Genomic DNA, 21,099 nt, shown 5'->3' with positions numbered 1-21,099 from the left:
CGTGCTGTCCGCACGCGCGTGCCCACGTGACTCCACCCAGCCCACTCGCAGCCACCGCTGTCCCCTGCCCCTCGACCCCCCCCCCCCGGCGCCCACGCGTGTCCTCGGTCCGGCTGCCCTCCCCCCCTTTCCCCCGGAACCTCCGCGGGCCCAGCCAGGCGCGTTTATCTCTTTATTAAAATCCACGGGGCGGGGGGGAGGGGAGCGCCGGGCCCCGTGGGCGAGGGCCGGGCCCCGGGCACGGCACGGCACGGCCCCGGGACACCCGCCGTCATGTGAGGGCTGTTTGCACCGTCTCAGACCAGGCCCCCGGGGGCGGAGGGGGGGGACTCTGCCCCGGGCCCCAACAGCAGCCAAAGTTCACCTGAAATAGGAAAAAAAAACCACCACCACGAAGCACATTTCCAGCCGGGAGGGGCGCACGGCTGCTCGCCGGGAGCGGGGTTCGGCCGCGGCACACCGGGTGAGGCGGTCCTGCGCCCACCGATGTGGGGCACCGGCTGCCACCGTGTGGGTGTGTGGAAGGGTCCTGCCGCTGTGCCCACCCCGAGGAGAATCGTGGGGCTGTGGAGCCGCCCAGCAGCCCCTGAGCGGCCATTTGTCCCCCTGTTTTGTGGCTTCCTACGGATGCGGATGTGGCACGGGGGTCTTTCACTGGCTCCGGGCACGCCTGGGCGAGGGCGAGAGGTGGGCGACGTAGCAGTGCGTGCAGACGCGTACGGGTTTCGGCTGGCCGTAGTGCGGCAGCGCCACAGCGTGTGGCGAGCAGCGGGCACAGAAGATCTGCCAGGAGAAGGCCAGAGCAGGGCTGAGCAGGGCCGGGTCCCCCACGGGACCCCATGCACCCCAGCCCAAACCCCCTCCTACCTTCCCGCAGCTGCGGCAGTGGTGCCTGCGGCGCAGCAGGGTGAAGGGCGAGCGGCAGGCAGAGCACTGGCTGCACGTGCTGTCTGGAACCCACTCAGGCAGGTGGCGGGCACCTGCTGGTCAAAATGCAGCAGTAAAAGCCATTGGGGTCCCCTCTACCCCATCCCCATCACCGCCCCATCCCCAGGGACGTCCTCAGCCCCCTGGAAGGACCCATGCTCCCAGGTGTCCTGTGGCTGCTCCGCTGAGCCAGCACCAGCAGGACACAGCAACTGTCCCCATGTCCCTGGGGGTGCCCAGGGCAGCCGGACCCCCCCAGGCAGGGTAGGGGCAGGATTAGCCCAAGCCTCGCACCCTGCCCCAGAGCCATAGCACCTCGAGCAGCCCCTTACCAGCCCTCTGGTAAACGGCAGCCTCCGCAGGGCTGGAGCAGAGGGGACAGTCGGCCACGCGAGGAGCATCTGCCGCACATGGGTCACCGTCCTCTTCCTCTGCGGGGACAAGGGTTATGGTGGTCCAGCCAAACTGGGGCTGGGCTCAGCCCCATGGGGATGGGCACTGTGGCCATGTCATCCCCATGCCTGGGGCTGCAGCCTCGTCTCACCCAGGAGGGACGATCTGCAGGGCAGAAAGGAGCCATCCCTGGTGTCCTTGGGGATTACTCACGGCTGGCACTCGGGTCCTCCAAGGGCTCCGCCTGCGAGGCCACGATCTTGAAGACCGTTTTCAAGATGCTCCGTAGGTCACTGGCAAAGTTGGTCTGGAGCTGATCGGCCACCCCTGCGATGGGAGGGTGTGTGTGTGGGGGGGTCATGGTGCTGGGGGGGTGTCAGGGTGCTGCAGGGGGTGGCGAGGGGTTCACTTACCGGAGATGCAGACGAAGAGGGTGTGCAGCATGTCCTTGGTGCTGCTGTAGCAAGAGCGCAGCTCTGAGCAGCGGGCACCTTGGGTGGCATCGAGCCCTGGGCTGCTCCTGGGGGGCTGGGGGCTGCACAGGGAGGAGGTGATGGTTACCCCAGAGGTGGCACAAAACATCCCTGTACCAGCAGGCAGGGATCTGCCATCCTGGCCCCATTCCCTCCCTGCAACATACCCCCACCACCGGTCGGTGCCCAGGTCATTCACCACACTGGGGGGTCCCAGCCGTGCCATGCAGGTGGGGGGAGGTGGGGTGGCACAGGGGACCTCCAGGAGACTCCAGGGAGCAGGGGAGTCTGCTCTGGGCACGGCTGCCCCCCAAGCTGGAGGGGTGGCTGGACCACAGGGATCCTCTGATTCCGCTGTGCACAGACTCCTCTCCAGCAGGCCAAGCTCCTCTGCCGACAGCACCCGCAACAGGTCCCTGCAGTGAGGGGATGGCGTCAGCCCCACATCATGGCCCCACTGCTGCCCTACAGCCCCACCCGTGGGTGCCCATTGCCCCCTGCAGCATACCTGATCTTCTTCAGGAGGTTGTAGAAGGGGCTGAAGACCCGTGACATCTGCTCAGGGCTCTGCTCAAGACTGAGGGGACCCTCGGGGTAGATGAGGAGGCCACTGCAAGGGTACACATGGCGGTTCACATGTGGGGGCTGCCCAGGACCCCAACTGCCTGAGGGGGGAAGGGGCTGGTACAGGGTGGGGAGCACCCAGCCACCCCTAAGGGGGCTGCACCCACCTGATAATGGCCAGGCGAGGGATGGTAAACATCAGCAGCGGTTCGTAGCCATCGATCATCTCCTGGGTCAGGTAGCCGAGGCGCAGGGCTCTGTCAGGGGGGACATGCTTACAACGGGGCCAAGCCCTGGGACACTGCCCCATCCCCGGGGCTGGGGTCCCTGCCGCCACCCACCTTGTGCGCAGTACCCCTCACCTTTCCACTGTCTCACAGAAAAGCACGATGATCTCCTGCTGCCTGTAGATCTCCTCAGGAGACTTCACCGCCACCAGTGAGGACACATAGCTGGAGAGCCGGGGGGACCGTGAGGGTCCTCCATCCCTGGCACAGACCCCCAGCACCCCAATCCCGGCCCCTACCTCAGCTCGAACTCTGCGAAGAGCTGGTCAAACTGGACGAGCACAGCCCGGACAGGCTCCGGGTAGGAGCCAGGCTGGCTCAGGCTCTGCTCCCGCAGCACCGTCCGCACCAGCTCCAGGCTGCACAGCAGGTTCCTGGCCTGGGGCCGCAGCTGTGCCCCATCTGCCTCCTCCACCTCCAGGAAGGTCCCAGCCAGGAGACACTGCCAAGACCGTGGGCCATCAGGAGCCAGTGCCTGGGGCAGCACAGTCCCTACCCCCGAGGTCAGCCCATGGTGGGGTGCACCACCCTGGCTGGCACCCATTGCCCCCCAGCCTGGTGGAGCCAGACCCCATTGCCCCCCCCAGGATGGCATCCCCATGCTCACCTCGGCAGCAAACAGCATGTGGTTCCCCAGGTTGTCCACCAAGAGCTCCTCAGGGAACTTGACCAGGTAGTCACGGCTGTGCCGCTGTGTGGGGATGCACTCCTCCATGATCCGCTCCAGGATGGCCAGCAGGTGAGCCTGGGGAGGGCAGGGATGTCACCCACAGCCACTTGGGGTGACCGGGGTCACACTGGGGCCTGGGCTGCCCCCGTACCTGGCTGAGGTGGAGCTGGTTGAGGAGCACCAGGTACTGCTGCGGGTCGAGCTCAGCATCCAGCCCGTTGATCTCAGCCACCACCCGTGTCACCCTTTCATCAGCAAAGAAGAACTGGGAGAGCAGGCGAGTATCGGAGCGCTGTGGGGAGAGCAAAGGGTCCATGGTGGGAGCACCCAGGGTGCTGAGCCAGGGGGGGACCCCAAATCTCCTGTGCCTACAGCCAGGCACAGCAGGGGCTGCTATGATTTGGTCCCTTGGAGCCAGTCCCTGTGGGTCAGCCCCGGGTCCACGAACACCCACTTGGGCAGGTACGTGGGACCCCCACGGCGGCTCTGGCTCGGCCAAGCTGTGCCGGGGGCGGGAGGGGAGACAGGTGGCCCCCGGCCGAGCCCTGCCGGGGAGCGCCGCCGTCCCCACCCACCCGTGCCTCAGTTTCCCCAGGGGCAGAGCAGGATGAACAAGCTCGGCCGCATCCCGGCAGCGTGGGCACGGATCCGTGCGCGGCTGTAAACACCGGCTCAGGTGAAAGGTCCGCTGGGAGCCCCCGGCGGGGACCAGAGAGCCCGGAGGTACGCTCCTCGCCCCATCTCTCCCCCAGATCCCCGCGGGGTCAGAGGGATGGAGAGGGGTGGGGGGGTCGGATCTCCTCGCCCCGGGAGCAGGCGGCGCCGGGACGGGCGCTGAGCTGCCCGGTCCTGCCGGCTGCTGCCCGCACACCCGCCGCACCTCCAGCCCCGGGGCCGGGCACTGCTTCCTCCTCCCGCTCCGACCCGGGGGGTGGGGTGGTTGGACCCGCCGCCCCCACTGCTCCCGGTGCCGGCGGAGCCCCCGGGCAGCCCCGACGGGGCGGCGGGCGGCCCCCTGCGCGACCCCCCCGGCTCTCACCTTGGGCCGGCGCAGCCAGCGGCGGAGGGCGGCGGGCAGCATGGCGCGCCCCGCAGCTCTGCCGCCGCCCGGTTCCCCGCGCCCGCTGCTCGCCGACGGGGCGGGCCGGCACCGGGCACCGCCCGGGGGCGGACCGGAGCGGTGTCCGCCCAGCCCCGGCACCGGGACGACCTGGCGGACCGGCCCCCGCCCCGCCCCGCCCCACTCGGCCCGCGGCGGGACCCGGGGCTTTCCCGCCGCCGGGTGGCGGGAGGGGGCCGCCGCTCGACGGACCGGTTCCCCGTGGCGGGGCGGGCGAGGGCGGGTCCCCCGTGGGTCGGGCAGGGTGCCCCCGCCGGCTGCCCCGGCTCCCCGTCCCGGTGCCGCCCTCCGCTCTCGGTTCTCGGCTCCAATTCCCGACTGCAACCCGCAGGCTCCCGGTTGTCCCCTCCCGGTGCCCGGGCCTTCCCCTCCCAGTTCTCTGGCTCTTCCCTCCCGGTTCTCCTCTCCCTGCAGCCCCCGAGGACCAACTTTCCGTGGACAGGGGCACCCCAGAGGTCCAGCCCCTCAGCTTCCTCCCCCGTGCATCCCCGGGCTGGTGGGGGGGCACAGGGGGGAGGCGCCTGCACACACCCCCCTGCTCTCTGCTGCATGGGCTGCGCAGGGTGCGGGGTGCTGCAGTGGGAGGGGGGCAAAGGAGCCCCTCGGTGGGAGCAGAAGGGGCCGAGTGGCCAAGGAGGGGTCCCGGGGTGCTCGGGGCACCGGGCACAGCAAACCGCCCCATCTGTGCCGGAGGAGATAGCTGCTCCTGCGTTGTGCCAGGCCTGGCACTGCTGGCCACAGGATGTGGGTGCCGATAATTCAGGTGTCTGAAAGCCTAATGGAATGGATTCATGGGTAAAAAATCCGCAGAGGGTGATTAAGTAAACATGGCAGCACCACCTCGGCTTGAGGAAGTCCCTGAGTCACGGCAGCCCTGCGGCACCCAGGTTGAGCCGGCCGGGTGTGGGTGCGGGTGTGGGGCTGGCCCCGGTGTGGGAGCTCTGCATGACCCCACAGGCTCTGGCTCCAGTTTTGGCTGGGCAGCGTGTCCTGCCCCCCGTGGCTGGGGTTCTCTGCGTGCACAGTGAGCCTGGAGCCTTGCCTGTCCCACAGCTGCGGGCAGCGCTGCCATGGCATTTTTGGAGGTACAGTGGGCTTTCCTTGGTGGCCAAGTGCTCCACGCATGCCTGTGTCACTAGCACCGTGCTCTACCCCACCACAGGAGGGCAGCTCCGGTGACACGAGGTGTGATATAGAGCGAGGCCCAACTTCACACAGACCAGTGCCACAATGGGGCTTTGGGGTGGTGTGTGGCACCAAGGCTGGCTGGGAGGACCAGGGCTGAGCTAGCCCCCAGCTTTCTTGGGGGAGCAACCTCCCCCAGAGCTGCAGGACCTGGTGCACTGGGACTGCACAGAGGGCCAGGAGACCCCTGCGGGCAGCCTGGAATCATTCAGCAGTGGGAAGGCTGGGGCAGTGGGCACTGTGCTGCGTGGGGGGAGCCCTGTGCTGGGACCAGGGCATGGGTGCAGTGTGCAGGGCTTGCCCTGCCTGGATGGGATCCTGTGGGTCTGAGGATGCCATGGTGCTGAGCACGGTGCTGCACATCCAGGAGGCACTCAGGGTACAGGAGAGCACTGCTACACGGGGATGGGGTGCAGAGGGGCTGGAAACCCCCCCCACGCCATGGATTCCTCCACCAGTGGGAAGGCTGGGGCAGTGGGCAGTGTGCTGCTCATGCACACCACACTGGGGTAGCCGTGTGCCAGGATTCCAGTGCAGGGGAGCTGCAACCCATGCGTGGGCCCAAGGCTGTGTGTGTGGGGTCCACGCTGTGTTGAGCACGTCGTGGTGCTGAGCATGGCGCTACACAGCCAGGGTACAGCCAGGGTACCCGGAGAGCATCGTTACATGGGGATGGGGTGCAGAAGGGCTGGAAACTCACTTGTGCATCCCGGGGTCATGCAGGAAGGCCCGAGCAGCGTGCTGCACACCTGCAGTGGGCTGGGGGTACCAGTGTGCCAGGACTGGGGTGCGGGGAAGCTGCAAACGTGCATGTGGCTGTGTGTCTGGGGCTGGGGCAGCTGCAGTGCTGGGATGGACCCCGGGGTATCGAGCGAGCTCTGTTACACGGGGACGGGGAACAGAGGGGCTGGAACCCACGCGTGAATTGCGGGGTACTGCTCATCCCCAGTGGGGGCACCGGTGTGCCAGAGTTGGGGCGCGGGGGAGCGGTGTCGTGGGCTTGGACGCCCCGAAGGCACCGGCGGTCTTTAGGACCCTGAGGAGTAGGAACGGGGGAGGGGGCGGAGCCGCCGGTGGTGGAGGCGCCGCTACCTCCCTGCCGCCAGGGGGCGTGCTGCGGCGCGTCGCTGCCCTCTCACAACATGGCGGCAGCGGCTTCACCTCGCCCGGGCCTTTCCCCCCCTCCCTCCTTCCCCCCGGGCAGGGGCCGGACGGGCCGCGCCGCCATATTGGCTGTTGTCCTGGCTGCGGCGGGCGGCGGGCTGCGCTCGCCATGACTCGCAGGCGGAACAAGGCGGCGGCGGCAGCAGCAGCGACGGCGGCGGGTGGCTCCGGGCCTCGCCGTGAGAGGGTGGGGGGTTCCGACGCCGGTCCTCCTCCCCCTCCTCCTCCACCGCCGCCGCCACCGGAACCGCCCGCCCCGCCTGAGGTGGTGGTGGCGGCGGGCAGCAGCGGGGAGCCGGGCAGAGCCACCGCTCAGGTACCGGGTTAGGCCCTGCGGCGGGGAAGGGGCTGTCTCTGAGGGGATTTCAGTCGGTGCGGGGATGGGGCAGGGCCCCGGGGGGGCCCTGCCCCATCCCCGCACCGACCCTGGCCTTGGAGCATCCCCGAGGTACCTCATCCTTGAGGCCCTGGTGCCCCTCATCTCCCTCTTCCCGCTTTTGGAGGCTCTTCTGCGCCTTCGGGGCTAGTGGTGGGGAAGCCCCGGTGGAGCCACGCTGCTGGGATGCCACCTTGGTGAGGGGGAGTGTGTGTGGGTTGACACCCACGCTGAGGTGGGAGGTGAAGGCCATGCCCTTCTCTGGGGGGCTTGCTTGCCTTGGGGTGTGGGAGCCACTTTTTACAGCATCGTGGGGCTGGGATGGGTGTGCGGGAAGGGCTCTGCCCTTGGTTTGGATGGGCTTGGGTGGTGGAGCCGGCTGATGGCCTTGGGTTGCAGATGTGTCGAGCTGCAGCAGGACTTTGGGATGCCTCTGGCAGGTGGCCGGGGTGCTGGGGACTTCCACTGGTGTGTAGCATCTTGGGGGCTCATCTCTCCCAGCAGTTAGGGAAAGCTGATCTCAGCCTTTGCTGGGGAGGGTGAATCAGCCGGTGAGCCTGTCCCCCACCATTGCATCCTACTCTCCCTAGCATGACCAGCAGAATGAGACCAAAGGGCTCTTCCAGCCCCAGGTCTGTGCGACCCTTACTCTGTCCCTGTGTCTAGGGAGATCTTGCAGGTCTGCTCAGGAGACCCATGTGCGCTCTGGAGGGCAGAGCCTCAGGCTTGGGGACAGGTGTGCTAGCCCAGGTGGCGTGGTGTGCTTCAGGGGGTATTACCACAGTTCTTTCTTGCGGGAGGGTCCAGCCCTGTGATGGGGTGATGGCAGGTGGCTCAAGCATCTGCTGAACAGGCTGTGGGCTGGCTCCCGCACATCTCATTGTCGTGACATCCCTCGACGTGCCTGGCTGCTGCTGCCTGCTCAGGGTCGTGGGCTGGGAGGCCGAGGGTGGGCCCCGTGTCTGGATGCGCTGTGTGGGTTGGGCAAAGCTGTCCTCTGGCCCGCCGTGTGCGGCGGTGGCCTCATCTGCCCCTGCTGAGACACGGGGTGGCCTGGGAGCCTCCTCCTTCCCATGGCTGGCTGGGCGGGTGGGCAGGGGAGCTGTGCCCCCCCTTTGCTCTCCTTGGCCTCTGACCTTTGCTTCACCTTGAGCCTGGGAGACGCCATCTGTTTCGCAGCAGCAGTTCAATGTGCAGCTCATTGTAGCGGGGCCCTGCCACGGCGGCAGACAATGGGGGCCCCCTTGCCTGCGCCACGCTGGGCTCGTCACGGCTGTCAGGCCTCCAGCGAGCCTGCGGGCTGTGGCCTGGCTCCTGCCGCAGCACCAGGCGGGAAGCCCTGACCTGGCCGCCCTGTGCGGGGAGAGCGCAAAGCAGCGCTGGGGGCTGCACCCCACCCCGTTGCATCTGCGCCACCAGCTGCGCAGAACAAAGAGGTGGATGGGAGTGCCTGGAGCTCTTGGGTAACATGGTGGGGGGGTCTGCAATGGGCGAGGAGGGATTTTGTGGCTGCTGGACCCGTTTCATGTCCCTGTGTGGTGATTTCTGTGGGTCTTGCTTGGTCCTGCAAATCCCTTTGGTCTCGCTGTACCAGAGGTGATAGTGGGAGTTGCCGGTGGCCTCCCAGCCTTGCTTGGTGGTGTGGATGGCTCTTTAGCATGATGTGATCTTCCCAAGGGTCGAAAATGCTCCCAGCTGGCACGTGGCAGGCTGGGCAGCCCAAGGCTGCTCTCCTGCAGTGGGAGAAGGTGCAGTCCCACATGTAGCCTACAAGAAATTCTCTGGTTTCATGTCAGTGTCTTGAGGTCTTGTTTCCTGCCTTATCTGCCTCGCACCTGCGCTGACCTGGGGCCCTGCCATGCAGTGGCTGACACCTGGGGTCACTCTGTGTGTCCTTCTGCAGGTGCTGCCCACTGCCAACCAGTCAGTGCAGACATGCTGCCTGCTCTGTCACCGGGAGCGCAAGGACTGGGGAGGGCCGTCCCACAATGGGCTGGTTTCGCCGGGCGAAAGGCTGCCACCGGACTTCGTGCCAACACTCGTGCAGAACCTCCTGGGAGAAATGCCACTGTGGATCTGCCAGAGCTGCCGGAAGAGCGTGGAGGAGGAAGAGCGGCGGGCAGTGCAGGAGCAGGCCCTGGCGGTAAGTGGTTATGTAGCTGGGGTTGGAAAGGCTGGGGCTGTAGCTCCTGGGATCGCAGCATTGATCACCCTATGGCGCTGACTGGGTGTGCGGGTCTCCTCCTCACTCAGAGCTGAGCATCTCGGACATCCCAGCCTCTCTGCTCCCTACAGCCACACTGCCCTCCTCAGGACTGCTGCTGGCTCCTCAGGGAGAGACCTTGGTGGGGCAGATTGCAGTGCTGTGAAGGCTTGTCTGACAGCCTGGGTTGGGTTGGAGCTGCCTGCCTGGCGAGGCTGACAGTGTTGCTACTTTACTGTCAGCACCGCTCCACTGTGCATTGTACTGCCTGTCCCCAAGGCTGCTCTGTGCCATTACGCTGGGTCTCCCTGGAGTGGCAGCATGTGTCAGGGCAAGTGCCTGCTCCTGCGTGGAGCTCAGGGGAAGAGAAGCTCCCTCCTGCTTGTCTTTATTTAATCCTGGCCTGGTTTGAGCAGGACCAGAGCAGGTGTATGGCCCTTGGCATGGCCTGGCTGTGCTGGTGAGGGCCCTGGGAGCCAGGCTGTGTTGCTGTTAGACAGAGGGGCTGTTTGTCACCCCTGAGACAATGACAGGAGCAGTTCCTGTGTGCTGAGACCCTGCCTCAGGGCAGCAAAGGGTATCTTGGGGCCAATGCCCTGGCACCAAGGGCCTCTCCTCCCAGCCCACTGCTGCTTCACTCTGTTTTCCTTGCCAGGTCTCATTATCCCACACATCCTGCAAGTCGCAGTCTTGTGGGGGTGGCTCCCACTCCTCCTCCTCCTCCTCCTCCTCCTCTTCTTCCTCCTCGTGCCACGGGAACTCAGGGGACTGGGACCCCAGCTCCTTCTTGTCTGCTCACAAGCTCTCGGGCCTCTGGAACTCGCAGCACACCAACGGGGCCACACAGGGCAGCCCCCTCGGGGCTTCCCCTGCTGCACTAGGTGAGTTGAAGCGGTCTGTGGGGTTGAGCAGAGCTTTCTGCCCGGTCCTTGGCTTAGGTGGTTTCCTTGTGGGCGCTCAGCTGGTGGGCAGGGGTAGGCAGGGTGGGCCTCTGAATGCAGGTGTCAACGGGTTGCCTGAATCCCTTTGCAAAGGCAGAGGGTGCTGGGACTTGGCCCTAGCTCTGCTTCCCTTTCAGGTGACAAGCACCCCAGCCTCGTTCTCTCTCCGGAGTGCGCCAGCCAGACGTCTGCCATGGCACCGGGGCTCAAGGCCTGTCCCTATAGCCATGCAGCCTCCCCCACATCCAGCAGCACCGCCCCGGGCTCACCTCTGCCTACCTCACTCGACTTCTGCAAGACGCTGCCGAAGCAGTTCAAAAGCATGTGCCGGAGGGCCACCCCACCAGGTGTGTGCCCAGGGGCAGGGCCAGCCACCTTCTCCGAGCCTGCTGCTCCATGCAGCCCTTGCTGCTCTATCTCTTTCCCCTTGCTCTGCTCTCCGTGGGGCAGAGCTGAATCCTGTGAGGGAGATGGTGTGCAGCTGAGGCCACTTGTGAGCAGGGATGGCTTCCAGGCCAAGTGCCCTGCTGCCTGGGGGAGGCAGGGTTTGTCCCATGGAGAAGTGGCCTGTGCAGAGGTGGTGGGTGGCTCCACAGGACAGCTGGTGTCTCACTGTCTCTGCTCTTGTCCCTCTGCAGGTGAGGCCTTCCACTCCTCAGAGCATCATCAGCACTCGGACCTCACTGCTCCTCCCAACAGTCCCACCGGCCTCCCCTCCCAGCCGCCAGCACTGATCCCCTCCAAGCAGACGCCTGCCCATCCAGGGCCCTTCGGTTCGCCCCCTCACGTCCCGCTGGGCACATCCCCGCAGGCTGTGCTCTTCCCTGCACCCAGCACGCAGGCGGCAGCCCCGAAGCCGGCATCTGAGTCCCCTCCTGCTGGCACAGTCTCACACAGCCCGGGGTCGTGTAAGAGCCCTCACCTGCCCCCTGCCAACGTGCCACTGCTGAAGATGCCGCCTCCGCTGTCGGGCTGCACTCATCCCTGCAACGGACACTGCAGTACTTCGCTCATCCCTCCTCCCGCCACCCATCAGCTGCCCAGCACGAACAGGTGAGTAGAGAAGCCCTGCCTACTTCCACCCTGTCTCCTCACTGGGCAGTGCACCCTTTCTCCCACCCCTGCCCGTGGATGCACGTTTCCCTGTGAAGCGACCGACTGCCCTGTTGTGGTGGTGCAGAGAGACGCTGTGTTTCGGGCCAGTTCCACTGCTGCTGACCCCTGGTCTCTGAGGGTTGAGCTCTTTCTGTCCCCATGTGTCTTCTCCCTGCGGTTGTCCTTTAGTACTGTGGTGCAGAAGAGACTGTGCTTGCTCCTCCTCCAGCTAAAAGACCCAAAGGAACCGCCCGGTCAACCTGCTGTTGGCCAACAGGACCTTTGTCAGTGAGACCCGTCGGGCAGCTGTGGCACTGAGCAAAGGTCCTCGAGAAGATGAAGCCTGTGGACTTGTGGTTCTGCTCGCCTGGCACTCTCTGGGCTGGCTGTGCCCTGGAAGAGAGCACACTGAGTTGCGGGTGCTGGTTCCTCTCCACTGATTAGTGCTCCCTGCGGAGGACCAGCCAGGTCCCGAGCTGGAGCTTGAGGAATGGCGCTGTGTGCCGTGCCCTGGCCTCCCTGTCTCTGAGCTGGGTAGTCTATGCCTGTGGGAGCCAGGCCTGCCTGCACGTGGGGATGTCTGGCAGCTGCATGCAGTTCCAGCGTTTCTCACCTGTGCTACCAGCCGCCCCCAGTGAGTACCGCTCCCTGCCCTGGAATCAGCTTGTGGCCTGGCAGGGGGACCCTGCTTTTTGGAGCTCTGGTGCGCCAGCCTCCTGCCTGCCAGAGGCCCTGGGGGGCGAGGAGCTACAGATGTCTTCTGCCGTGGGCTCCTCTGGCATCTCCCCTCGAGGAGGTTGCAGGGGAGGGGGTTTGTCTGCTCTACAAATCCTGCTTGGGCACAGGCTGCCCTGGGAGGGGTGTTCCTACACGCGTAGTGTGGGCAAATTTGAGAATTTTGAGACCCCATTGCTCCCGCTCACCTCTTGCCCTTCTCCCCTTCTCCTCAGGGACCCCTCTTGCAAAGGGCACAAATTCCCAAATGGTACCAGCTGCCACCCACCACAGCCGTGTGAGGCAGATGAGGGGCTCGGGGAGGACGAGGACAGCAGCTCGGAGCGCAGTTCATGCACCTCCTCCTCCACCAACCAGAAAGACGGGAAGTTCTGTGACTGCTGCTACTGTGAGTTCTTCGGCCACAACGCGGTGAGTTGAGGGGCTGGTCTGCAGCCATCCCTAGTCCTCTTGCTCTTCGGTGAGATATTACATGGCCTGTGTGCCAAGAGGTGGGCAGGTCTGGCCCCAGCTATTCCCTGCTGGCATGTGCATTCCCCCCTTCATTTCCATCCTGCCTCATCAGCCTGTTGGTCCCCTTGCTCCTAACTCACAGCCACCTGCCCAGCCCTGGGGCTTGGCGCAGCCAGCCCAACCTTGTGGCTTTGCGGTTGAGCAGAGTTTGGTGGGGGCTGTGCCGACTTGTCTCGCTGAGACCTTGGGGAAGGGAGCGGTTGGGGAGGTCGGTGGGGGACTGGTGGGGAAGCCAGGGCTGCCTGCGCATCACGCTGGCTTTGCGTACCTGTCCGGCTGACAGTGCTCACCTTCCGCAGCCCCCAGCCGCTCCCACAAGCCGCAACTACGCTGAGATCCGTGAGAAGCTGCGTTCGCGCCTCACCAAGAGGAAAGAGGAGCTGCCACAGAAACTAGGGCACAACAGCAGCTCAGGAGAGCCCGCTGTGGACCACCGCAATGTGGACGAGCTGCTGGACTACATTAACAGCACAGAACCCAAGCCCTTGAACACTGCCAAGGCGGCCAAGCGGGCACGGCACAAGCAGAAGAAGAAGGTGAGGCTGGGAAGAGGGAATTGCTGCCTGGGGCAGGCTGCAGGAGGGAGATCGGGGCAAGACCGTGCTCTTTGCAGGGCTTTGCCTTTATCCCTCACATCCATTTGGTTTCTTGAACTCTTTTGCTGCCCTGTCCCCTGAGGTGCCCGGCTCTATGCAGGGCTTCTCCTGACTCCGTTCCCACAGAGGGTAGCCCAGCACTCCTGGGCACTTTGGGCTGTGCTGTCCTACCTGCTCTGTGGCACAGCTCTGACAAATGCCGTGCATCTGTGGCAGGGAGAGGTGGTGCCGTTTACAGCTTGTGCTGGTGCCTCGTGCCCAGAGCAGTGTCTGGTGTGCAGCATGGTGGCTGTTGTGATATTCATGGAGGACACATGACATTTTGGGGGCTGTAGAAGACGTGGGGTGACCGTGTTGAGGGCTGTCCCTTGGGTTTGCTGCCTGACAAAACCGGTGCATGGCTAGCCCCGTGGCCTGCACCTGTGACTTTGTGGCCCAGGCCACCTGATCCTCATGGCACCCGTGTTGCAGGAGAAGGAGAAAGCCCAGCTGGAGGCGGAGGCCCAGAAGCGGGCAGAGCGTGCCCCTGCAGCCAGCCAGGCCAGGGAGCCGGCTGAGGAGAAGCTGCTGGAGTGGCCAGAGCTGGAGCTGGAGCGGGTGAACAGCTTCCTCAGCAGCCGGCTGCAGGAGATCAAAAACACCATCAAGGACTCCATCCGGGCCAGCTTCAGCGTCTATGACCTCAACCTGGATGTCAACGACTTCCCCAAGAAGGCAGCTGTCCTGGAGCAGAAGAACCTGCTCTCCCACCTCAACGGCTCCTCCGACCTGCAGGACATAGACCTGGCCCTGGCCCCGCTCAGCCTGGGCCCCACCAAGAGCCACGCGCTGCTGCGGGGTGAGCTGGGCCCCCGATGGGGCGAGGGGCCTGGGGAGCCACCGCCAACCCCGGCGGCTGAAAACGGCGTGGTGAAGCGCCTCAGTGCTGTGCCCAGCCTCTCCCGCATGATCTGGGTGCAATCCAAGGCTGCGGACTCTGCCACGGATGGCAGCGGGCTGAGCCCGGAGCTCAAGGAGGGACTGCAGCCCAAGGGACCGGAGCCCCTGGAGCCCATGCCTGCTGGGAGCCGGCAGCGGAAGAACAAGCGGCAGAGCGGGCAGGCGAAGAAAGGAGACAGTGCTGCTGCAGTGCCCGGTGGCCAGGCCCGGCTGGAGAGCCCTGGTGCGAAAGGGCAGGTGCTGGGAACCAAGAACCCTTCCAAGGCCGGTGCCCCGGAGCCACAGCGGGCAGGTGGCTGTGCTGAGTCGGGGGAGAATGGCAAGGGGCAGCCCTGGGGCTGCGGCAGTGGCAGGCCAGAGAAGGAGAGAAGCAGCGAGTGGAAAGGCCGGAGGGGAGAGGGCAAAGCAGAGCTACCAGAGCCAACGCAGCAGCAGCTGCCTGCTCCAGCTGCAGGGGACCGGCAGCTGCCTGCCCCCCCTGCCCTGGGGGGCTCCCCCCAGCCCAAGGGGAAGAACAGGAAGAGCCGGAACAAGGTGGAGAAATCCAGTACCTCGATCGGTGAGTGCTGGGAGTGACGCTCTGTGCCGTCATCCTGGCGGCAGCCCCTTCCCCACCTAGCCTGCAAGCCCCCTGCCCCTCCGGCGGCACTGACCCTCTCACTGGTCCTGTGCTTTCCCAGATGACGTGTTCCTGCCCAAGGACCTGGATGGGGCGGAGATGGACGAGACTGACAGAGAAGTGGAGTATTTCAAGCGGTGAGAGGGCAGCCCCGGGGGGAGGCTGAGCCCTGGTGCTGTGGGGCAGAGGGGCTGGAGGCTGATGGAGGCTGTCCTCTCTCCCTGACAGGTTCTGCCTCGACTCGGCCAAGCAGACGCGGCAAAAGATGGCGGTGAACTGGACCAACTTCACCCTGAAGAAAACCACTTCTAGTGCAGCCCAGTGAGGTCGGGGGGGTACTGCCACCCACCCACCCACCCACCCACCCATGGCCGTTCGCCTCTCCTCACTGTGCCCCCCGCCCCGCGGGCCTCCGCCTCGCCTCGGTGGGGTCTCCTCTTCCGCGGGGGGCCCCGGTGCTCTCCTGCCCCGCGGGGACCCCCAGGCCTCCCCTAAAATCCTCCTCCTGACCGCCCCCCCTCCCTCCCCCCGCGGGGTCACCCCGGCCGTCCCATCCCCCTCTCCGCAGGCACCCGGCTCCCCCCGCCGCGGGGAAGGACCGTGCTGGACCCAATAAAGAACTTTTTAATTTTTTATTTTATTTAAACCCCGCTGTCTGCTGCTTTCTCCCGCGCCGGCGGCTGGGGACGGGGCGGGAGGGGAGCGCGGGGGCACCGCCATGCGCTTTCTGCACAAGTTTGGCCGTCGAGGCTACCCGTCGGGCCTCGTCTCCCGCTCGCGTGGGGAAGGGGGTGTGGCCACGCGTTGCCGGGCGACAGCGCCCGTCATCCGTCACTTCCGGCGCGCGGGATTTACATCCGGGGCGGTGCGGCTGTTGGGCGGAGACGGCGTTATGGAGGCTGGGGCTGACAGGAAGGTAGGGCCGGACCCAGCCTGGCCGGTACCGACAGCCCTGGGGGGCCGCGCGGGGCCCATGCCGCCCCGGGCCAGCCTCACCTCCCGTCTTCCCACAGAGACAGCGGGAGGAGGCGGCGGAGGCGTCCGACCTGTCCGGGGAGGAAGATGACGACTACGTGCCCTACGTGCCCGTCAAGCAGCGCAAGCAGCAGATGGTAACGGGGCCTGTCGCGGCTGGGGGAGGGCTCCGAGCGTCTCTCTCGGCGCGGGGCCTCTCAATCCACCTCCACCCGCTTCCTTCCAGCTGCAGAAACTGCTGCAGATGCGGCGGAAGGTGGTGTCGGAGGAGGAGCAGCGAGACAGCGGGAGCGAGCAGCGGGGTGACGAGGATGACATCCCCCTTGGGCCCCAGTCCAACATCAGCCTCCTGGACCAGCACCAGCACCTCAAAGAGAAGGCAGAAGGTAGGGGAATGGCTGGCTGTAGGGCCGGGTGGTTTTGGGGAGGAACTGAAACCTCCTCACTTTTTCCCTGACTCTTCCCCCCCAGCTCGGAAGGAGTCAGCCAAGGAGAAACAGCTGAAGGAGGAAGAGAAGATCCTGGAGAGTGTGGCAGAGGGCCGAGGTGAGTGGTGGGAGTTCTGTGTCTCTCAGACTGGTCTCTACAGTTGTCAGGGCAGCAGTAGATGTATTAGCTGCCTTGCAACACTCAGGGCGGTTCAAACCCAGGGATGGGACAGAAGATCACAATGGGATTTCTTGGTTGGCATCCATCTACTTGGCTTAGCTGAGACATTGCTGAGGCAGGCCCCTGGGCACAGCTGGCTGCACCACAGGGTGTTCCTGTACCCAGAGGGGCTGTCAGGGATGCAGCTTTTCCTCCTCTGTCCCTGGGCACGGTTTCCCAAACTGTATGCCCAAGTAGTTTTCTGCTGAGGTTAAGTGCATGTGGAGATTGAGAACTTATGCTGACCTCATTGGCTTTGTTCTTGCAGCTTTGATGTCAGTGAAGGAGATGGCAAAGGGCATCACCTATGATGATCCGATTAAAACCAGGTGTGTACAGAGGTTGTCTTCTTGATAACATTGTTTCTTTGCATCTGAAGAAAATAGAAACTGTGCAGCATTGCAGGAGGAATACCACTCTGTGGCTACTGCCTTATCTCTTGCTCTACTGCATGGCTTCTTGCTGCTGTACATAAGATGAAGGTTATTGAGTCACCTTGAACGTTATTTTATATACTGTTAAGACTTTCTGGAGTATGTTTATGTTAAACTTGAAGACTTGAGGTGGATCTTCAGATCTTGGAAGTGACTAAGCTAGAGGAAGGGACTGGGTGAGCCCACTGCTCGAGGCAGTGTCAGAGAGATGATCAAGATGTGTCCAAAAGATTTTGGCATGTTCCGTCCACCATCTGTAGACTGTTCTCAGCTACAAGCTTGGGACTTCTTACTGAGACTTTGGGAAAATGTTTAATGCATGGAACTGGCTTGGGTCTGCTCCTGTGCTCACACCATGAAGCCCCTTGGGGTTACCTATTTTCCCTGGTGGGATATTGGAGCCCAACTGGGAGTTCCCCTGGGCCTCCATGGGGGCTGCTGGCTCTGGAGCCCCGGTTTCATTCTGCAGCGTGACCTTTCTCTGTTGCCTTTGCAGCTGGAGAGCACCTCGTTACATCCTGGGCATGTCAGAGGCACGGCACGATCGTGTGCGCAAGAAGTACCACATCCTGGTGGAGGGGGAAGGCATCCCACCCCCCATCAAGAGCTTCAAGGAGATGAAGTTCCCAGCAGGTGGGCCAGGAGAGGAGCCTGGCAGGGTGGGGGACAGCATTCTCCTGGGAAACGAAGCAAAGCAAGCGAAGCTGTCAGATCTTTAGTGCTTAGCATTAGTGGCGTCACAGCTTAAATTTCCAGTGGTGGCTGTGTCACCTAGCTGTTGGCCTAAGGGGTGTTTGTCACTGGTGGAAGAGCTGCTGCTGGGATGTGAACAGGAGGGAAAGCAGGAGAAGACTTCAGGTCATGAATGTGTGTCCCCCTTGTTCTCTGATAGCTATCCTGAGGGGCCTGAAGAAAAAAGGGATCCAGCAGCCAACACCCATACAGATCCAAGGCATCCCCACGATGTGAGTGCTTTGTCCCCATCCCACAGTGGGGAGAAGTTGCTCCCTAGAGCCCCGGCAGTGTATACCGGGTGCTCTTCCCTGGTGACAGTTGTGTCCTGTCACCTTGCTCAGTCCTGGAGGTCTGAGCTGTTCTGTGATGCTCCTCCGCACCATCGGCCCCGTTTCTCTGCCAGCCTCTCGGGAAGGGACATGATTGGCATTGCGTTCACTGGCTCTGGGAAAACCTTGGTGTTCACCCTCCCAGTGATCATGTTCTGCCTGGAGCAGGAGAAGAGGTTGCCGTTTTCCAAGCGAGAGGGACCCTATGGACTCATCATCTGTCCCTCGGTGAGTGTCAAGGGCATGGTGACGTGCGGGAGAAAGCTTGGATTGATATTCAGGGGCAATCCCAGATCCTCCCTGCACGGAGGTGTAGGAATGAGTAAGTTTTGTCTCTGCAGCGGGAGCTGGCCCGGCAGACCCACGGCATCATTGAGTACTACTGCCGCCTGCTGCAGGAGGACGGCCTGCCCCCGCTGCGCTGCGCCCTCTGCATCGGGGGCATGTCTGTCAAGGAGCAGATGGAGACAATCAAACAGTAAGACCTTCTGGGGGGAACTTGTGGGGCTGGATCTGTGCTCTGTTTTCTGGCAGGGGATGAAGGGGTGGCACCCTGGCTGGATGGCTTCAGGAAGGTGTGGGGGTGAGGGTGATGTGCCAAGTGTGTGTTACCTTCCCTATGTGTCACTGCATGGGGCAGGAATCCGAGTGCCTGACCATGGCTGCCTCTCATCCTACAGTGGTGTACACATGATGGTGGCAACCCCTGGCCGCCTGATGGACCTGCTGCAGAAGAAGATGGTGAGCCTGGACATCTGCCGTTACTTGGCTTTGGATGAGGCTGACAGGATGATCGATATGGGCTTTGAGGGGGACATCCGTACCATCTTCTCCTACTTCAAGGTACTGAGCTGGCACAATCCAAGCACCCTGAAGCTCAATCCCTGCACCTGACTGTTTGGGTGAGTGCTAAATCCTTGCTCACACTGTGTTCCTTGCACAGGGCCAGCGGCAGACCCTCCTCTTCAGTGCTACAATGCCCAAGAAGATCCAGAACTTTGCCAAGAGTGCCCTGGTGAAGCCCATCACCATTAATGTTGGGCGAGCAGGTGCTGCCAGCCTGGATGTTGTGCAGGTGATGTAGTTGGGTGCTCCCCCATGCCTATGTGGGACGCTGGCACTGTTCATGAGGGCACTTGATGCATCCCTTGTCAAAGAGCTGGGGTTTGTGGCCCTCCTTCCCAACAAGTTAAGGGATACCGAGCAATGGCAGTTTCTCTGCTGCCTGCCTGACCCATCCCTGTGCTTGTTCCTAGGAGGTGGAGTATGTGAAAGAGGAGGCCAAGATGGTGTATCTCCTCGAGTGCCTGCAGAAGACTCCACCACCTGTGAGTAGTGCACTCTGGCTGCTCTGGCAGCGTGTTTGGGGGCAGCATGGGCTCACCGCAGCCCTGGGGCACGGGTGGAGCGGGCAGTGGGGACATGGCTGTGATGCTCCAGGACTCTGCTGTGTGTGGGGTAGGCATGAGTGAGCCATGCTTCACATATGAGCAGGTCCTGGGCCCAGAGCTGTTGTGTGCTCTGCTCAGCATGAGGGAGTGGGTTTCCTGGGGGGGTTGTGCTGGTGCCAGCCCGCAGAAAGGCAGGTCTGCCATGATGTCTGTGCTGCGGCAGGTGCTGATCTTTGCAGAGAAGAAGGCAGATGTCGATGCAATCCATGAGTACCTGCTGCTTAAGGGTGTGGAAGCTGTGGCCATCCACGGAGGGAAAGGTCAGTGAGGGTGTTGAGAGGTCCTGGGCTGCAGTGTGGCCCTGCCTGACCCCACTCCTTCCAGGGTGGTACGTGGCCATGGGAGGTCCCAGCATGCAGCAGTTTGTGATGGTGTGAGGAAGGGCTGTGGCAGTGGTAGGAGTGAACACCACGTTGTATGTAGCTGGCATAAACAGTGCAGATCCCTGTGGGTCCTGTAGGGTCCTTTTGCCTCTTTATTTGGGGAAAGGCTGCAATAGGTCCTCTTACTGAGGGAGCCCCAGTTGAGCGATGCTTGGCTCTGAGGCCATAGTGGTTGCCACAAGAGGCAGGACTGGGAGCTCTGCCCCTGCTGATCTTCTCTGCTGGGCCTTTGCAGATCAGGAGGAACGGACAAAAGCCATTGAGGCCTTCCGGGATGGGAAGAAGGATGTTCTGGTTGCCACTGATGTCGCTTCGAAGGGCCTGGACTTCCCAGCCATCCAGCACGTCATCAACTACGACATGCCAGAGGAGATTGAGAACTATGGTGGGAACTGGGCCCTGTGGGGGACCGATGAGGGTGTGGTGTGGTGGGTGCAGAGGCTAGCAAGGCTCTGCGCTTGTCTCTGCAGTGGCTGGGGGCAGGGGATGGTCTGTCATGTTGCATTTGCCCAGGCCTGATCCTGTCTGTTTCTCCACAGTTCACCGTATCGGGCGTACAGGCCGTTCGGGCAACACTGGCATTGCCACCACCTTCATCAACAAGGCTTGCGGTGAGAAACGGCACGGGGCTAGGGGCTGCTGGCCAGGGGGGCTGTGGCTGTAGGAGGCAGCTGGATGATGGAGCTGCCTCTGCCTTGGCAAGGGGGGGTGTTCCTGAACAAGCAGGGATGAGTCACGATGGCCCTTGGAGGGGAGGTGGTGGCGTGGGGCAGTGCCCCCGAACCCCTGCTCGGGCTGTGTCTGATCCCTGTCTGTGCCCCAGATGAGTCGGTGCTGATGGACCTGAAGGCTCTGCTCCTGGAGGCGAAGCAGAAGGTGCCACCTGTGCTCCAGGTGCTGCATTGTGGGGACGAGACCATGCTGGACATCGGAGGTAAGAGACCCTGGGCTGGCACAGGGACCTCCCACAGGACTGTTGAGAGACCTGGGCTGTGGACAGGACACCGAGTTCCCATCGGTCCAGGCTCCCGGGGCTGTCATTGCCTGGCTGTATGGGCAGCCCAGTGCTGTGGCAGTGGGGGGAGACGCTGGCGTAGCCCCTCTGCTTCTGGGGTGGGGGGCTGCTTTCCTAGCATGGCACAGCTCCCCCTGACCTCCTCCCTCCCATTGCAGGCGAGCGGGGCTGCGCCTTCTGCGGCGGCCTGGGCCATCGCATCACCGACTGCCCCAAGCTGGAGGCGATGCAGACCAAGCAAGTCAGCAACATCGGCCGCAAGGACTACCTGGCCCACAGCTCTATGGACTTCTAGCCTGGGGAGCGTGCTGCCCAGCACTCCCCCTGCA

General features: G+C 63.7%; 3 protein-coding genes across 3 annotated transcripts; 2 read left to right on the top strand and 1 right to left on the bottom strand.

Annotated features, from left to right (window-relative positions):
* Nucleotides 1-651: 651 nt before the first annotated feature.
* Nucleotides 652-4,395, bottom strand: LOC309677411 (lateral signaling target protein 2 homolog; the record flags this gene model as incomplete). The annotated part of the gene is made up of 12 exons (XM_082490208.1): nt 652-783; nt 868-980; nt 1,260-1,358; nt 1,534-1,647; nt 1,734-1,855; nt 2,302-2,403; nt 2,525-2,614; nt 2,720-2,809; nt 2,884-3,086; nt 3,252-3,389; nt 3,466-3,606; nt 4,354-4,395. 12 exons carry the CDS (start codon nt 4,393-4,395, stop codon nt 652-654), a joined length of 1,386 nt encoding a protein of 461 aa, XP_082346334.1.
* A 2,366-nt stretch (nt 4,396-6,761) lies between these two features.
* Nucleotides 6,762-15,440, top strand: FAM193B (family with sequence similarity 193 member B; the record flags this gene model as incomplete). Its single annotated transcript, XM_082489736.1, is given in 11 exon segments — nt 6,762-6,785; nt 6,788-7,099; nt 9,063-9,302; nt 10,018-10,243; nt 10,441-10,650; nt 10,942-11,356; nt 12,349-12,544; nt 12,946-13,182; nt 13,714-14,740; nt 14,862-14,937; nt 15,029-15,440. Coding segments are annotated over 11 exon segments (3,060 nt in total). The 3' UTR covers nt 15,126-15,440.
* Nucleotides 15,441-15,545: 105 nt separating this feature from the next.
* DDX41 (DEAD-box helicase 41) lies at nt 15,546-21,073 on the top strand. Its single transcript, XM_082489727.1, has 17 exons — nt 15,546-15,716; nt 15,814-15,912; nt 16,002-16,161; nt 16,247-16,321; nt 16,692-16,752; nt 17,354-17,490; nt 17,750-17,822; nt 17,996-18,149; nt 18,263-18,399; nt 18,602-18,764; nt 18,865-18,996; nt 19,178-19,249; nt 19,536-19,632; nt 19,991-20,140; nt 20,295-20,366; nt 20,579-20,689; nt 20,929-21,073. Exons 1-17 carry the CDS (start codon nt 15,693-15,695, stop codon nt 21,063-21,065), a joined length of 1,854 nt encoding a protein of 617 aa, XP_082345853.1. The 5' UTR covers nt 15,546-15,692; the 3' UTR covers nt 21,066-21,073.
* Nucleotides 21,074-21,099: the final 26 nt, after the last annotated feature.

This window comes from Vanellus vanellus (assembly GCF_965231255.1).
Source record: "Vanellus vanellus genome assembly, chromosome: 13".
Taxonomy (NCBI): Eukaryota; Metazoa; Chordata; class Aves; order Charadriiformes; family Charadriidae; genus Vanellus; species Vanellus vanellus.
This window is presented reverse-complemented; position numbering and strand designations above follow the sequence as displayed.

Coding starts and splice junctions, on each gene's coding strand:
- DDX41 (XM_082489727.1), top strand. CDS start 15,693: ATGGAGGCTGGGGCTGACAGGAAG. Junction 16,322..16,691: donor GAGTGTGGCAGAGGGCCGAG/GTGAGTGGTGGG, acceptor TTGTTCTTGCAG/CTTTGATGTCAGTGAAGGAG. Junction 17,491..17,749: donor GGAGATGAAGTTCCCAGCAG/GTGGGCCAGGAG, acceptor GTTCTCTGATAG/CTATCCTGAGGGGCCTGAAG.